Source organism: Heliconius melpomene, chromosome 17, assembly GCF_056956725.1.
Source record: "Heliconius melpomene rosina isolate 202511_hmr_F chromosome 17, ASM5695672v1, whole genome shotgun sequence".
Taxonomy (NCBI): Eukaryota; Metazoa; Arthropoda; class Insecta; order Lepidoptera; family Nymphalidae; genus Heliconius; species Heliconius melpomene.
The window spans coordinates 269,360-287,647 of record NC_140405.1 but is presented as its reverse complement, the minus strand read 5'-3'; the positions used below and the strand labels follow the sequence as shown (position 1 = coordinate 287,647).

General features: G+C 37.5%; 2 protein-coding genes across 12 annotated transcripts in view; one reads left to right on the top strand and one right to left on the bottom strand.

Annotated features, from left to right (window-relative positions):
- The window catches only part of LOC146529764 (phosphatidylcholine:ceramide cholinephosphotransferase 2-like), a 70,232-nt gene extending 53,739 nt beyond the window's left edge, over positions 1–16,493 (top strand). Inside the window, exons 1-2 of one of the 4 annotated variants that reach the window (XM_085200556.1) lie at positions 12,244–12,470; positions 13,150–16,493. In XM_085200556.1, coding sequence (XP_085056682.1) covers positions 13,176–14,501 — 1,326 coding nt within the window. In that variant the 5' untranslated portion in view covers positions 12,244–12,470; positions 13,150–13,175 and the 3' untranslated portion in view covers positions 14,502–16,493. The other 3 variants (XM_085200557.1, XM_085200554.1, XM_085200553.1) reach the window with 3 other exon arrangements.
- Positions 1–18,288, bottom strand: part of LOC146529763 (uncharacterized protein KIAA0930 homolog) — a 41,121-nt gene that overhangs the window by 15,648 nt on the left and 7,185 nt on the right. For 3 of the 8 annotated variants that reach the window (XM_085200546.1, XM_085200552.1, XM_085200545.1), the window contains 4 exons: positions 15,679–15,839; positions 14,548–14,730; positions 8,804–8,902; positions 1,054–1,194 (listed from right to left, as the gene is read on the bottom strand). In XM_085200546.1, the coding sequence (XP_085056672.1) occupies positions 1,054–1,194; positions 8,804–8,902; positions 14,548–14,730; positions 15,679–15,839 (584 nt within the window). Of the gene's footprint in view, positions 1–1,053; positions 1,195–2,593; positions 2,721–8,803; positions 8,903–12,111; positions 12,252–14,547; positions 14,731–15,678; positions 15,840–18,288 lie in introns of those variants that run through there. The other 5 variants (XM_085200547.1, XM_085200549.1, XM_085200550.1 and 2 more) reach the window with 5 other exon arrangements.

Below are 18,288 nucleotides of genomic sequence, written 5' to 3'. Positions count from 1 at the left end.
TAATGTCATTCTGAGCAACCATACCGTAACATATAAATAAATTACCAGACCGAAAATTCTCATCTTGTTCAGGTACTCCTGATCTGCGCCGTAGTGGAGTCCTTTATTTCAAATTAAACTATTATTCCCAAGAACACACATTCCGTTTTGCACATAAAATTAATTTAAATAATAGTAATAGTATAGTATAAAATAGTACGCCTCCGGAATTACGCGGTACGTGGGGAGCGGAAGTTTCTCAACACTAGGCTCCCTCTGCCTACCCTGCTACATGCGGGATACAGCGTGAGGCTGATAAAAAATAATGATAATCTTGCCAGACGTGATCTTTGGCTTTTCTTATTTTTATCCCATAAGCTAGATTTAATTTTGTCATTGTATATTTTGAAAAAAATATTTAAAATGTACATTGAAAAATAAGTATAGCATACTTTAAGCATATTGAATGTCGGTTTACCGTAACCGACTAATGCAACACCGAGGCTCGTAACTCCCAAACCGCCATCGAGGCGCTTGGGCGGGTGACGTCACGATACGATACGGCCTTCGTCATTAGTTAATTAGTTATAAGTAACCAACAATAAATATCGCATTGTCGAGAACAAGGTCGGGCCTAATTACTTCCTAATTCACAGCCAGTAGCCAGCCAGCCTAAGTGCGCGTGTTGCAGCTATTTGCTACTGTAATATAACTAAGCTAATCTGACAACTTGTGACTATAAATATTCTAGTATTGTATTCGGACGGCAAGGAGAGAATGAAGTGTTTTGTCACTAGGTTCTCTTTGCCTACTCTGCTATGCAAAAAGGAAAATCTCAGGAAAAGGAAATATACAGAATAAGGACAATTATTGTTAACATGTTGTTTGTTATCATTATAATAGTTACCTACTTACAACGCGATGTTCCAGTAGGTACCTACTCCATCATGACAACGATAATAAAGTAGCTTATAAAATATAAAGAGAATTAAATGTAGCAAACCTATATCTGATAGCTATCAATTTGGGTAAAGGTAGTGATGACGTTAAGCACTGATAAGGACACTGACTTACTCTCGCATCATACACTCTGGTGAGTGCATCATATCGTATAGACCCTAGGAAGATGACAGCTTGCGTCGCACCACCACGACCTCGCGCCACCAGCTCCACGCACACCATCTCGCCATCACGGACCACGATGTCGCAGAACACCTGTAAAGTTAAATGTTAAATTATAGTAATAATAGAGGGTTCTTGGCGCAGCGGCACTGGTTCCGGGATAGATTCCCAATCGGGCATTTCCAAAAAAAACGAACAATTATATAATTTGTTGTTTTCAAAAAACATATAATCGTAAAAGTTGATAAGATAAATAGTAATAAAAGTATGCATTATATGATGTCTATATGTTAGCTGATTTATGATTTAATTATACATAATATACTACAGGTGAAACTTAGTTGCGCTTAAAATCCTTATATCTTGCGCTAAAAAATGTTTAAACTTGACAAATTACTGTTTTTTTATTTTAAAAACTATTAATTTCTATTGTTATAAGTTTGTATATTTCTTATAAAATAAATATATATATTTTTTAATTTATTCTTAAACTAACGGCCCCCGCGGCTCTGCTCACTTCAACCACACAATTATTCATGGAGGTGGAGGTACTCCTGGCTTATGTTATTTTAAATGATTTGGTCACAATAGTAACCTCATTTCATTCAACACTGACCACGCAGAAGAACTATTCCAGATCTTCGTTTTTATTTATTTATTTTATTTTATTTTAACACTTTATTACACCATAATGTGGACAAAAAATGCTTGTTATTTTGATCAACTTTTACTAAGACGCTATATTTATATCTCTTAGAGATAACACGGACTGCTAGGGTTCCACGTTAGGTACTCCAGACCTTCATTTTTGTTATGTGGGTGGAAACTGTTTGTTATGTTGTTCAATTTTCCCCAAGGCAATATATTTATATTTCTTGCAGTTTAGACAGGTTAAGGTTCCACATCAGTTATCCAGATTTTCAAAATAAACTATAGCCTAGATTTTGCTTAGACTTAATAGCTATACAACAAAAAAATTGCACTCAAATCCGTCTAGTAGTTCCGGAGATTAGCGTATACAAACAGACAACATTTTTTGTAGATTTGGGCTGTATTACTGTTCCTCAATTATTATTTTATAAATATATATAATGTACAGACACGCCATTTTTACTGTCTTATATTCAAATTCAAAATATTCTTTATTCAAATAAACTTTATAAGCACTTTTGAATCGTTGAATTTACATGTCAACAAAAAGCTACCACCGGCTCGGAAGGCAGTTCTGCTGAGAAGAGAAGGCAAGAAACTCAACAGTTGCTCTTTTTAAAGTCAATGGTATATTTTACTATTACATTAGCTGGCAGCTATCCTGCCTGACATTCAATAGACATTAATTCCATACATCTTTATCCTCTAAATATTCTTGAACAGTGTAATAAGCTTTACTTGTTAGAATTTTTATACAGATATTTTAAATTTTGGTAGTTTGTTTAATATGTTATGTTTGGTTAATATGTTATGTTTGGTTTAGATAATAAATGCCACGTACATCGACCTTATCCGAATACGCGCAATCTTGATCCGACATACCGCGATAACGCGATACGCGATAACAGCGACCGCTTATCGCACGTCGAGCGTCTCTCTGCGTGCCCGAGAACAAAGCGTATTACCACCTATAAATTATATTTTACATTAATTAGATAACACTACACAACAAGGACGCCGCCGCGGGATGCAGCGCGTGTCAATACTAACACGCATTAACGGAGTGTTTCAACATCTTACATCGGTAATCTATATATATAAAAGGACTTGTCCTCACTGACTGAGGTAAGACGCACGCACAGCCGTAATAGACTGGGATCCGGCCGTTGAATCCTGCATATACGAGTTTTCTTAATTAAACCTATATTAATGAATAATACATGATTAGTAGAACAGATTACACCTGGGTTGCCTAGAAGAATCCTGCCGCAATCACCTTTAATTACATTTTTTCGTAACTCGTTTTTGGAGAAAATTGCACCAATACGTTTTTTATATGAATCGCACATCATTTGAAAGATAATCCCATAAGGAATTGGAAAATTAAGGGTTGCCAGCTCTCAGTCTGCCGCAAGTCTAGGGTTGCCTGGTTTAAACATGTCACTAAATGTTAATAATTTGCACTCATGGGTTTTTTTAATGAATTATATATCAAATTAAAGCTTATTTTTTTCTGAACACTATAAAACAGGGTTGCCTGGAAAATTCCTGCCGCAAACAGGGGTTGCCAGCGTTTGAAATATTTTATTCCGGTTCCGTTTGACTATGAGAATAGACGATGAAATGCGCGGTCTGCCTTATGTTTTAAAGTAAAATATTATATAATAGAAGGTCAATCTTAAAATCAATGTTTATTCTAATTGTTCAACTGTTAAATGATGATTTTAATCATATTAAGTACACGCAGAAAACTATTTAAAGATGAAATCATTCTTATTTTTCAAGTAAAATAATAATCCATAATATTGAATCTTCGCAAAATTTATTTTATAAAAAATAATATTTAGTTAAATAAAAGGGTTATTTAAAACAACTAAATTATCTAATTATATAAATAATAATTAAGCCTTTTATTCGGATATAACAGAATATACAATTAACTAGTTGTTTCACTACTACAATATAAATACTAATACAATATAATATTTATTAAAATTATTCGTATATTTGATCCTTTTTCATTTTCTGTAAGTCCGTTTGCCAGTTAGCAAAGGCCTCCTCCAACCTACTCCATTCTATTCTATCTTTAGCTACTCTGCTCCATGTTGTGCCTGCGACCTGCCTAATATCATCGTCCCATCTTTTATGTTGTTTACCTCTCTTCCTTTTGCCGTCCCTTGGGTACCATTGTGTTACTGTTTTAGTCCACTTTTCGTTTCCTCTAATTATATGTCCCGACCACTTCCATTTTAATCTTTTTATTTTTAATGTTACGTCTTGTACCTTTGACTTACTCCTAATGTTTATGCTCCTTATTCTGTCTTTCCTCTTTACTCCAAGCATGCTTCTTTCCATTGCTCTTTGGCAATTAGCAACTTTGTTGATTACGTTTCTTGTTATAGCCCACGTTTGGCTTCCATATGTTAATATTGGCAAGATGCAGACATTGAATAATTTGCTTTTTGTTGCTATATGGAAATTTTTGTCCTTCATTACTTCCTTTAGGCCCCAGTACCTTCGCCAACTGCTTGCTATCCTTCTTTCGATTTCTTTATTTATGTTTTCTGTGGGTGATATCAGCTGTCCAAGGTATATATATTCCTCAACATAACTAATTTGTGACTCTCCTACATTTATGCTGCTTTTGTATCCATTAGTCATTGCTTTTGTTTTTTCAGAATTCAATTTTAATCCTACTCTTCTTTAAAATTTTACTTTCTTTAAATTATCTAATTAAGTAAATGTTTATAAATATCGATCTACTTACTATAAGGTATTAATTACAACATGTTTCCTTAATATAATGAGAGGTGACAATTATCGCGGATATTTTTTTTATTAATTAAGAAAATGTGGAAAATTACATTTCAATAAACAATCTCTCTCTCTCTCTTCGCCCTCTGCTTGTTTGATTTGACAACGCCGTCCGTATCCGTAGAAAGAACTATGGCGCCCATCTTTTTGGTACGAATATTTACGTTTTTGCAAAGTAAATGAAAACTATTCAACTAATAAAAACTATTAAAAAATATAGATAAAAAAATGTCGCTAGCAAGAACTTCTCCGTCTATGCTGATAGTTTTTAAGGTATTTAGGTCTGAAAGAATTGTTCTTATAATTATAATAAAGCGTAATCACTCACTAACGTCCCTAACTTAGTATAATCAAAACTGAGGCAACTCCCACGGCCACAATTGTCTACATTTTATAAAACTATATAATATTAAATATTAAAGTATACTTACGTTTTGCATTAGAAAATAATTAAAAAATACTTCTTTATATTTTTGTTTTAAAACAATGAACTTTTTGTAATACTGTAAATGATAACTGTGCATTGTGTCACTATTTAAAAAAATGTCACTGTATTTAAAAATCATTTTTTGGCGAAACAATAACATAATTTTACACTTTTGGAGAGATTCCTTGTTAAATTCTATCACATTTTCACTCCTGCCGCACAAAAAACACATCTTCATTTTTGTCAAGTAAAAACGTCTTTACTCCAAAACGAAAGGTAAGTAAATAAGTAATATGCTCAAAAACAACTCATTTGGCCATCTGCACTTTCATTGCATTTAAAAACAATACATCTTCGAAAATAATTTTATTGCATTTGGTTTGCTTTGTATCGCGCCGCTAAATGTTTATCTATAGTAAAAAATAGCCAACTAATTGATATTTGCCGACTCTTGGTCATAAACCGTAAATAGCGTTTATTAGTCGGCATTACTGTCGGATTTTCTTCGAATTTATTTTGCTAACTTAGTTTTGTTTATTATAATTCTATTATATATATTTCTTTCCTATGCAAATTATTAAAAATTGCGTGAGAAAAAAAAAAATTGCGGCAAGCCTTGTCAAATCAAACAAGTAGAGGACGAAGAGAGAGAGTTCATTGAAATGTATTTTTCAATATAATTAAAAAAAAAATATCCGCAATAATGGTCACCCTTCATTATATTAAGGGAACATGATGTATATGTATATATATTAATAGTTTATAGTAGATCAATATTTGTAAACATTTATTTAACTAGATAATTTAATTGTTTCAAAATGGTAATTTAAATTAATAAATAAATATTAGTATTTAGAAAATAGATTTTGCAAAGACTCAATATTATAGATTCATTATTTTACTTTAAAAATAAAGATGATTTCTTCTGCCCCATGATCTTTAAATAGTTTTCTGCGTGTACTTAATATGATTAAAATCATCATTTAACAGGTGAACAATTAGAATAAACATTGATTTTAAGATTGACCTTCTATTATATAATATTTTACTTTAAAACATAAGGCAGATCGCGCATTTCATCGTCTTCTCTCATAGTCAAACGGAACCGGAATAAAATATTTCAAACGCTGGCAACCCCTGTTTGCGGCAGGAATTTTCCAGGCAACCCTGTTTTATAGTGTTCAGAAAAAAATAAGCTTTAATTTGATATATAATTCATTAAAAAAACACATGAGTGCAAATTATTAACATTTAGTGACATGTTTAAACCAGGCAACCCTAGACTTGCGGCAGACTGAGAGCTGGCAACCCTTAATTTTCCAATTCCTTATGGGATTATCTTTTAAATGATGTGCGATTCATATAAAAAACGTATTGGTGCAATTTTCTCCAAAAACGAGTTACGAAAAATTGTAATTAAAGGTGATTGCGGCAGGATTCTTCCAGGCAACCCAGGTGTAATCTGTTCTACTAATCATGTATTATTCATTAATATAGGTTTAATTAAGAAAACTTGTATATGCAGGATTCAACGGCCGGATCTCAGGGTATAACCGCTGTGCGTAGAAACGTGATATTTGAACAGATATTTACTTTTGTAATCTGGACATACACTAAAAAGGGATTTTGAAAAACTTTAACCCTAAAGGGGTGAAATAGGAATTGAGAGTTTGTATGGAAAAAAATTAAATCAGCACCGATTTATATAAAATTGTAAATTCAAACTCTTAAAAATATTCAATTGAACATGTTTCATGGTTTATTAGAATTCACCCTGTAGGGGTATTGCATTGCAAGTAATATTATATTCTTTATAAACACGCTAAATCAGCGCCCTCAATTTATTCGCTACAAATGCAATTGTGAAATAATGTTCCACTATTGTTTTGTAGCGTATAAATAACCAAATAAAATATATAATAAAAGAGTTGAATATTAGGTCTCGTCTTAGTAACATCGCCACTATACTCGTTGCCCACAACCCCCAAGGGTGCAAATAAGCAGGCGAAGCTGCGCGCAGCCGCTAGTATTCTATATTGTACGGTTGAACATGTTGGTAAGGTTCGGTAAAATTTCATACAAAGTAATGATTGCAATTTGATTGATTTGTAAAGCACGTGACATTGAGGTTTGCCACCTGAATAACTATTTGTGAAGTATGGACGCGCTGTGCTGGCGCGCTGTGCTGGCGCGCTGATTAGCATTTCTAGGTATGTTGCACATTAACAAATATACAAATATTTGTTAATGTATATTTGTGTATATTTAATATACATTACTAATACAAATTAGCTAATGCGTGGTGCCTATTCAAAATGAAATATCATTAAATCAATTAATCATCTGCAGATTGTGTAAAAAATGTACCGAACGAGTGTACTCTGTGTACGAGGAACGAGGACGGCTGGAACCACTCCAAACAATATCCACATGTAATTGGGACGCCATCACTTATTCTAATTACTCCGGCTCCGGCCTACAATATATATATATACCTATAGGGTTCTTCCCGTGGACCTACAGTTATGAAATTCGGCACGAAATACAAATAAATTTATGGGTATTTCATAGAATAAAATAATCACAAACATATTTGTAGTTCATTTCATACAAAATGAGAGGGTTTGAGAAGTACGCATTTCAAACAATATCTAGTAAGGTTTACGTCTACACTAGTAGTACTACGTCCAGTCGTCGTGACGCCGCTAAGCTCGAGAGCTTCTCCTCGCTTATAAACCTGACAATTACCTAAAGCAGATTCGTAGTACAAAACGGTCTTATGTAATACAGATTTAACTCTTGGCTCGGTTTGAATTGTGTAAATGGGAAAACATAAATGGTAAATTTTCACTATGAATCATTTTCTGCTAAATAAAATTAAATATTGCGTAATATGAATAACTCGAGATTAGTGAACATAAATGAAGTGACTCAACATAATAGTAGTAGTGCATAAATACGTAGTTAGTCACTTCGGTACACATTTCCTAGGAGGTATACATTTCCCTATTATGTTATGTTGTAAAAAAGCAGTTCGAAGCTTCTTATCGTCATTCCGAATACCGGTTAAGTCTGTGAGGTCGGTCAGAGCGGCGCGCGGCGGCGGGAAATGTATATCATCGTAAATTACAAATAATAACTAATCGAATATGATAATTTATGCAACATTGTGATATTCCTTAGTTTTTATCATTTTTTTATTAGTACTTTCGAAAATGTTTTGACCTTGGCAACGGAATCCCACGTGTATTATAATAATATTAGCGTAAACAAGGCATTATCAGCATTAAGTATATTTTTATTATAATTAGATTTTAAATACAAATAGGGAAATAACTGCAATCAATTAAATATGAAAACCGATATTAACACGCAGCCTCGAACATTTCGGTCAAGTTCGTCCACCATCATGTTGTCGTCATGTTTAGTTGCCTTGCTCGTGGTCGTGTAATATACATTAGCGGAGCCATAGAAGGGCAATAACCTACGCGCACCGACATGAAGTATCGGTCAGGAGGATCAGTCTTAATTGCCTAATAAGATCAGGGCCCCCCGGAGACATCGCTCGTGACGCTACTTTAATCCCATTAAAAGTCACGGCATGTGGAGTGGAGTATAGTTATGTAAGCATACTTATCTGTCAAAATAATTAATAAACTCCTACAAGACTGGCAGAGTGGACATAGTTATAAAATGTCAATTACATTCCTTAAATAGATTGTCACTCGTAACACACGTAACACAGGTGGCACGAGTCTGGTGGCACATAAGCATTTCCATAAATATGAAATATTCATCTGAAACACTGACCTCGTCAAAGTTGTCAACCATGAAGCAGATGTGAGGGTAGGTCATCTCCTCGCCCTCGCCCTTCGTGTCCATCTTGCGGCGACTCGGCGAGGCGTACACCTACACACAGCAAACGGAGATGAGAACAAACGTGAACCGCAAAAGTGAGTTGCTATATCGATTTTTAAAAAACGAGGTGAAGCTTTTATTGACTATTAATATACATGGTTAACCATGATGTTATTGACACAAGTACGACCAGCCCCAAAATAACACAAAGTAGCCTCGTCCTGTCCATAACGTCGATACACTCACTATAATGGGGGTTCTTATCAACGTGAGAAAGTGGCAAAAAATGTTTCTCACGCTGAGTATTTGCTATATCCTATAGAAAACAGTTACGAGATGGATTGAAGATGGCCTTTAACTCGTCACGTAGCGTATGGGATTAATGTTGTATGAAGCGTGGCCTGGTCTTTCATTGCCATGAGAAGAGTACATATTGTTATGAGCCCCTATCCTCACCAGCAGTCGGCAGCAGGCACCAACTAAGCGTGGAGCGGTCAAACCTTGCTGTTTTTACGAACAACGCCACGGTCTTTTGCGTCCTCCTTCGTGTTGTTGAAATATATCGTTACTAAATATGACCATTTAAAAAGATACTCGTATTAGCAAATGATTAAACAATGTATTTTAGGGTTTTGTACCTAAAGAATAATTTGGTATCCCTCTGTTAACACCATTGACCTCGAGATTGCGTGAGGTGGGACTTGTCGTTGGCGTAGTCCTGAAATCGATACGGAATCCACGGTGGGCGAGGTCGACTCGCACTTCTTCGGTTTTTTTTATTATTAAATATAACATGCTTATAAAGAAAAAAATCCTTCATATAAAACAATGTTAATTTGAACTCGTAAATTTTTGTATATTCAAAACTTAGTAATTTATTAATAAAAGGAGGAAAATGCGATTATCCTGGCATCCGAGCGAGCTCGTAACAAATGGTTTCCACAGACAAAAACCAAAGCCAATTTACAGAATACCTCCTCTTCCCCGTACCCAACAAATGTTAAAGTCCATCGGGCCGGCCGCCGCCGTCGCGCCGTCGTCGCTGAAGGACGCCGCGCGCGTTACGCGAGATGGCGAGATGAGGCGACCTTGACCGCGGAGTTGTGTACCTTCTCTAAGCACACAGATCACGACGTGCAGACTAAGATTGTCTATTTTACTCACATATGAGATCGATGGACTCGGACGACACACTTACGTGTTGAGTGCTGCGTGTGCCTGTGGAGTGTACTCAATGCCGCGCTGTGCCTCGGCCCTCGACACCACAGCGAACTAAAACTTAACTTCGCGTCCATCCCTAGCGTAGTCAGAGAAAACGGAGCGCCAAATGCTACCGAAATATAAATAAATATTTGGTTACCTCGTGTGGCGATCGAACCCACAACCAGTTGATCCGACAGTCACACCGTCGTCTGTGATCCAGTGTCAGCTATACCTACTGAGCGCAGCAGCACAGCAGCACAGCTGAACGTTAGCCCACGCGGGTTTCATTCCCACTCGGGGGAATGAATTGCTTTCATTTCTCTGGTAACAAGACAAAGCGTTGAGCTCTGCCACTCTACACGCAATATCTCGAAAATTGGGTGAAAAGTGGGGAACATAAGGCACTCCATCTTACTTACAGCTAGGTTCGCTCAGCCTACCCTGCTATGTGCGAGATTCAGAGTGAAGCCAATAATAATAATAAAATTCCTCTATCATATCAGCTCACTGCGTACATATATATGGCTAAGAAATTGAAGTAAAATGAAATAAGTCAAAGATAAATAAAAAATCTTATCGCTGATAGTCGAGTACGATATTGCGAAGCAGTGGACGCGTGTCATCGTAAATTGACCACAAATCCACAATTGTTCATTGATTCCTTCACAACTTATGTAGGTGCCCCTACGTTTTTATACGATCAATTAATGATCAATTTAACATTCAATCCACCAGTTTCAGTTGTTCAGAATAACATATACAAATTATGTATGAATGAATAACATTTACACATGTCATGCAAAATTAATAACTACATATTTAAAACGTTGAAATATAGATATACCTAACTGTTAAAATTGTTGAAAATTACTTAAGATTTACTTCCTTGAATAGCTGCTGCAGGTTGCAGGGGCACTGGTTCCACCTTCGTCTTGGATTCCCCATCCCATTCTCTTTTTTTGGTGAATTGAGAACAACATATCCTCTTGTGTTTAAGTACCATTATCATCACTTATATATAAAAGGGCTTGTCCCCACTGACTGAGGTAAGACTCACGCACGCCCGTAACCGCTAATGGTAGAAACGTGAAATTTGGACAGAAGTTTACTTTCGTAATCTGTATTTCCATTAAAAAGGGATTTTGAAAAATTTTAACCCTAAAGGGGTGAAATAGGGGTTGAAAGTTTGTACGGAAAAAAAATTAAATCGGCACCGATTTTTATCAAATTTGAAATTCAGGTTCTTTTAAATATTTCATTGAACACATATTTCACGGTTTTTTAGAATTCACTCCCTAAGAGGGCAAATAAGGGGCTGAAAGTTTGTATGGAAAAATCTTTGAATCGCCACTGATTTTAATAAAATTTGAAATTGAGAATCTTTAAAATATTTCATAGAATATGTGTTTCATGGTTTATTAGAATTCACCCCCAAGGGTGAATAAGAAGGCGAAGCTGCGCGAAACTCTCTTATTTCAAAACAATTGATTGATTTCAATAATGGTGGATCGATAAGAACTTTAAATGTAGATAATAAACGAAAGGGCACCATATTCATTTAAGAATAATAATTTAAAATGAATGTTCAATAGCAATCTCCACTACTCCAACCACAACCCCACAACCATCACGGTGACCTTGACTGACGTGACTCTGTGAAGCGCGTAAAGAGAAACACCGATCCCGACTAATACGAATATAATATCTGCCGCTTTAATAAACTTCCAAATGAAGATATTCCATAATAATAATGTACCAGCATCAGCAAATAACAATTCAAAATATATAAGTATTTTGAAACAAATGTATGTAGGTGTGGAAATCTCTTATCCATATGAGAACCATTATTTCATATAAGTAATGTGACAATGTAAAATGACAATTCCTAATATTGTTTATTTCACATATCGTTATGTTGACATAATTATTATATACATAACTCATATAGAAAATTATTTATTTTTAGAATGAAGGAAAAACAAGTAATCAAATAGAGTTACAAGCGTATAATGTTTAACTGGCCTACATTAAAAGTGCTCAAGTCCATACTCCAATACCTACTTCAACGTCATCTGTGAGCCACAGTAGCTCCTCACTCTAAAACTCGTCCAGCGAGTAGCGAACACCACATTGCGCGTGTAAGGCGGCGGCGCGGCGGCCGGTGCAGGTGCACGGGGCGCGCGCACGCGGGCCGCGGGGCGGCGGGGCGGCGTGACGTCACCCTCGTGCTCGGCCCCGCGAGCCGAGCGCGCCAGTCGCACCCCGCCGCCGCGCGAGTCACGAGTGCCGGCCCGCGCCCGAACACACAGCAGCAGAGAGAGAGGCCGCGCCACGCCACAGTGGGCTGTTCCTCCGTGACCTCGTCCATACCGAGTGAGCTGAGACGCGCCGGAACGACAGCTCGCCCATTGATCGAGTGAGTCCATGGCGAGGCAATCTCTCGGACGATCTATATTTGTCAGTTTAGCGAGTGCATCTCGTAGGCCGCGAGCCGCGCGACTTTGACGTTCGCCTCGCGTTACAAACGGCGAGCGTTAATTAGCAAATAACGCAAAAGAGAACGGCCCCCTCCGCGCAGCTCGCGCTTTGTCACCACGGTCTTTGAACTGTGATACTCATTTGTGACTTTAATTGGTTTACGAACTTGAAATATCTAGAAACGACCATTAAAATATTATATATCGTGTTTACTAAAAGTGAGTGCAAACGAAGTTCTAAACATAACGTAACGATGCGTGGATGATTTGCAAGAAGTACAGACAAAGTATAGTTAATTTGCATGATTGTTGTTATCGTTAGTTATAACCTTATAAGTTCTTACGTATTTTATTTGTAATTAGCAAAGTTTAAGAACGAATACATAGACTAGTCGTCCAAGAAACAATCGAGAAAGTTTGTATATTGTATAGTCACAACCATTTACGTGCCAATAAATCAATCACGTCAGACATTTACTAATAAACCATAGCAATATTCAGAAAATAATTTAAACATTACATGTCATATGAAACAAATACCTCTGTGGTGCTGTGCTCCAGGCTGGAAACCAGAGAATTCAGGATAACCATAATAATATATACTTTTTTACGTTCCAGGTGCAATACAAACCAATGGTGATTGGATGACGATCTCAGCACGCTCCCCGGATAAGGAGCCGTCGCCGCCAAAGCAGATCAACTTCGCAGAGCCGCTGGTTGAGTCGGTGCGCGTGTACCTCGCTAATGAGCTGCCGGCGAAGCAGCTAGCGCTGGTGCCGCGCGCGCCCCCACCACCTCCCGCGCCCGCTCCGCCCGCCTGCCATGCCGACCTCGTGACCGGGCTCGCGCGCGAGGACATCCGGGGCATTAACTTCGAGGCGCGCCTCAAGCGGAATGACCTGAACAACAACGCGCCGCGCCCCGCCCGAGACCCCCGCGCTTGCGACATGCCCAGCCAGGCCGAGCTTATGCAGCGCCAGCCGTTGCTGGCGCGCGCCGCTAAGGCGGACGCGCCGCAGCCAACCACGGACGAGTCCGACCCCGACCAGGACCACTCGCCGCAGCGCGCGCACGGCGGTGACTTCATGGTGGAGATGCCCCCCGGCACCGTGCGCGAGGAGAGGTACCCCAAGGAAATATGGAAAACGATACTCTCCTTCTTCTTCTTATTTGTATGTGTATGCATAAACATGATGTCGCTGTCGCTAGTGCACGAGCGGCTCCCGGACCGAAACACGACGCCGCCTCTCAATGATATTGTGCTGGACAACGTGGAGGCACACGACTGGGGTCTGGCTGTGTCCGAGTACCTCATCATGATATCGACGACCGTCGCCATGCTGGTCGTCGTATTCCACAAGCACCGGTTTATCGTGGCACGGCGCCTCTTCTTCGTGATCGGCCTGCTGTACTTGTACAGGTCGGTTACGATGTTTGTCACGGTGCTGCCGGTGTCCAGCAAGACTTACGTGTGCAGCCCCAAGAGCAATAACGCTACGACGCCCCTCCTCGTCATAAAAAGAATGTTCTATTTGATCTCCGGGTTCGGGCTGTCCATAAACGGCAAGCACACGTACTGCGGCGACTACATCTATTCGGGGCACACAATGGTGCTCGTGCTGAGTTACCTGATCGTGGCAGAGTACTCGCCTAAGAAGCTGTGGCCGGTTCACTGGGCCATGTGGGGCTCGGCGCTGCTGGGCGTGTCATTTGTGCTGCTGGCGCACGGGCACTACACGGTGGACGTGGTGATCGCGTACTACATCACGACGCGGCTGTTCTGGACGTTCCATTCGCTGCTGGTGACCCCACACCGCGCCGGCGGCGGCCACAGCCACTATATGATCCAGCGCGAGTGGTGGTACTGGCTGTTCACGTACCTGGAGCGCAACGTGCGCGGGCCAGTGCCGCGCCGCTACGACTGGCCGCTGCCGTGGCCGCGCACCAAGCTATTCAGCCGGCTCAGCTAGTGACACGCGCTACCGCCCCCGCCGCCCGAGCGCGTATGACGCTCACCTTCTGCGAGTGTCGCTTCAGCACCTGCAGCTCCTTGGGGCTGGTGCGCGTGCATATGGCCAGCGTGAGCGTATAGTCGAACTGGTGCACGATCAGGTTGAGGTACACCGTCTCCTCCCAGTCGATTTCCGGGTCGCCTATGGGCAGCTTCTTCGAGTCCTTGCGGAATACTTCCACGTCAGTCTGCGAACAGACCGGCGTCGGGCGAGTGATAATCTTAGCTCTAGTGCGAACTGCTACGCTCTAACGGCGACCACGTATGCTTTTATTGTTTAGTAGAAGTAAGTTTCGATTCTCGGTACATGAGAACTGTAATCGATCAATTGTACTATCGACTGTTGTAGAAGTTTTGTTTTGTAAATTGTATATTTTTTTTATAAGTGGTTGTTGAACAATTCGGATACAAAGCATAATATTTATTAACAAAAATACTGTGATTAGTTTTCGATCTGAGATGAGTGAAAGTGCGTAAGGATCTGACGGGAGTCGTGTTTTAATAGCAGCCTACTATAAGAAATAATATTTTTGTATTGTTACAAATAAAGTACACAACTGTTAACGATGCAAACTTTTTGTATATCCAAAGAACTTTCTAATAGAATAGTAGGATCTATAATCCAAATGGTGCTGGGATAGCACACACTTCGACACTCACCACCTCCTTACTTTGAAATGACATTTGCGTTTTCGTCCAGGCTACGCTATTTGTATAATTGCATATTTGGGATCATTGGGTGCACAAACTAATTAATTGTGAGGAAATCATATTTTTTATATAAATGACTTTATGTAATTTTGTAGAGACTTAAACGTAGTTTAGAAAGAAATATATTTGGCCATTGCTCTTATGTAGGAGATAGTTATCATACATTGTTCACTCCAAAACAACAATTTACATTCAAATTCAATAACTTAATAAGAATTTTTGGAAATATCCTATTTTAGTATGACATTTAATGAGAATATTTATCTATTCAAGAGGGATAATATAGTTATTATATTTCTCACAGTACTCAGTATCACAAAAGTAGTTTTTATAATGTTTGAAACAAATTGGAAATACACTAATATAAGATTATAGTTTGAATTTAAATGAAAACATTGATTCTGTAAACTAGATGTACCACTTACCTCATACTTGGGCAGGTATCGTGAAGACCCTTTAACGTGTCGCTTTCTTACAAAAAAAAGCAAATCATCGCAATCTATGGACTGCTCCTCTTGGAAGAGAAAGTGTCGCACGAACAGGTCTGTCCAGTACGTGGTCCCTTGCAGCACCACGAACCCTGAGTCTGTAACGTGGTACGTCATTAGTTCAAGGAAGTTTATATGTAAAGTGCCTTCTAAACTATTTAATCAATCTTTAACTAAATGTAATAAATGTTTAGTTGTAACTCGACAGCGCTTGATATGAAATGTGATATAGATACTTGGGGTTATTGCAAGCATATAGCAAGCTAGTTATTCATCTAGGCGGTCACAGTGGCATTATTGATAGTCTGCCTTTCATTGTACACAAAAGCCTAATTCATTTAATAATTCAATAATTGTTAAGGTGTAGTGATATATCTTGGTGAAAATGTTCCACACAAAGACATTTAGATACATGAAGTTTATTTAAAAGAACTTCCTTTTCTTTATATTTCATTTTCATCAATAAATATCATTTTGTATGCAACACATTCCGAAAAGGCAGTCTGCATGTATTATGTATTTACCCTGGCCAAATAGAGATTTAAATAATGTGGGTTCCACTGCAGATCTCAAATACAGAATATTTGTGTTCAAATTACAATACAGATGCTGTGATATAATTCAGCTACATCCTACTACTTACGAAACTAAGCTGTTAAGAACCCTACAATGTTTAATGAAGTAAAGATTGGTGTCTGTCTTTATACGTTGCTGTTGTAATTAAAAGTTCAATAAATGTCTTTTGTAAGAAAGATGCGTTTTAATTGAAAATACTTCAGCACTCATATACTAGAATCACACATCTTATATACCAGAATCACAAAATATTATATATATATATATACACTAGTGGACCCGGACGCGGCTACGCCTGCTTCAACTATAAGAATATTTATTAAATATATTCATGAAATTATTTTCAATTCTCAATAGAATTAGTAAGAAAATATAAGCTCAAATAATCAAAAAGAATAATAAGTAGATACACATTATTAGAAAAAATTATCTGAGTTATTGAAATGAACTAACAAAAGGATTAAAAGTAACTAAAGGATAGGTATTCTTAATATTAGGAAAAGTACCTAAAGTTTTCCGTACGTGCGTACATAGATATTGACTCTACGAAATAACTAAACATTTCTCTCTATTAAGTAGGATAATTAGCGGGCAATATCAAATAAAATAAGAAAAGAATCAAAGTGTATTTTAAATTAATTATAAACAACAAATAAAGTTCGAAAATGTAAATGTAAATTTTCAATTTATAAAACCGTCAACGTCATCTGCCCGTTCGCGTCGGTCGTACTGTGCCGCCCGTAGGCTAGGTCATTTGGAATCAGTGACATCTCCTTAATTATTTATTAGAATGTTATACAGTAAACTATAATTTCAATCTAGATAAAATGCTAAAAGTGACTATTATATTTATTTTCATAAGGATGAATATCAAAACGTCGCGGTAGCGGTCGCGTAGCAACGACGGTTGTTATTAACATGGCAGAATAAATTGCATGTCAAATTAGAATGTACTTTAAAATATATTAATATATATGTGTAATGTAATGTTATATAGCCTATAGCACTTCTGAAGAATGCAGCTTTCATACAAAACAAAAACAATGAAAATCGGACCAGTAGATCCAGAGATCTTAGCGTTCAAACAAACAAACAAACAAACAAACTCTTCCGCTTTATTATATTAGTATAGATATATATATATATATATATATATATATATATATATATATATATATATGGTCGTGGCGCAGGCGATCAAGCCTGTGATTTTTAACGCGACAGTTGTGGATTCGATTATTATTCGGGGAAAAGAAATATTTAATAACCTCATGTCCTCACTGTCCTCACTGCGCAAAGCGTGGAAACGGAAAGTCTTAACACTAGATTCCCTCCTGTCTACCCTGCTGTGTGGACAGTGTTGCCGCTAAATTCAAATTATTCTTTATTCAAATAGACTATTTATTATAAGCACTTTTGATCGTTGTATGTATATATACACAAAAAACCTACCTAATACGCTTGTGGCATTGGAATTTCAAGAAGACATAAATTTTGCTACATTAAAGTTCTTGTAGCATTCTAATCATTATAGTGATTGTAATTAGATCCTTTTTAAGCGCAATAATAAAAATATGATATACATTAGACAGTTATACAAAACAAAAACATTTCCAATATTCTTTCCATCATAAAGTCATATAATAAACTACTTTTATAAATTTTAATGGAGGGATAGTGTGAAAGGGGGTGGAGAGGCTCACTTATCCCGTGGGATGAACTTTGCAGTACCTTGTGCCATCTATCAAAGATGGTGAGTTAATCAGAGTTGGTATAAATATATACTAGGTGTTGTTACAAAACACAATGTATTATGTTTTCTTATGTGGGGAACTATTATTTATATTTATAGTTTACAAACGCACAGTTGTGCTGACGTTTTGCTGTCTCATCAATGCAGCTAAGGCTCCGTTAACCCGTCAATCAGTCTTTTAATTGCTAAATAATAAGAATCTTTACTTTTATGTAAAA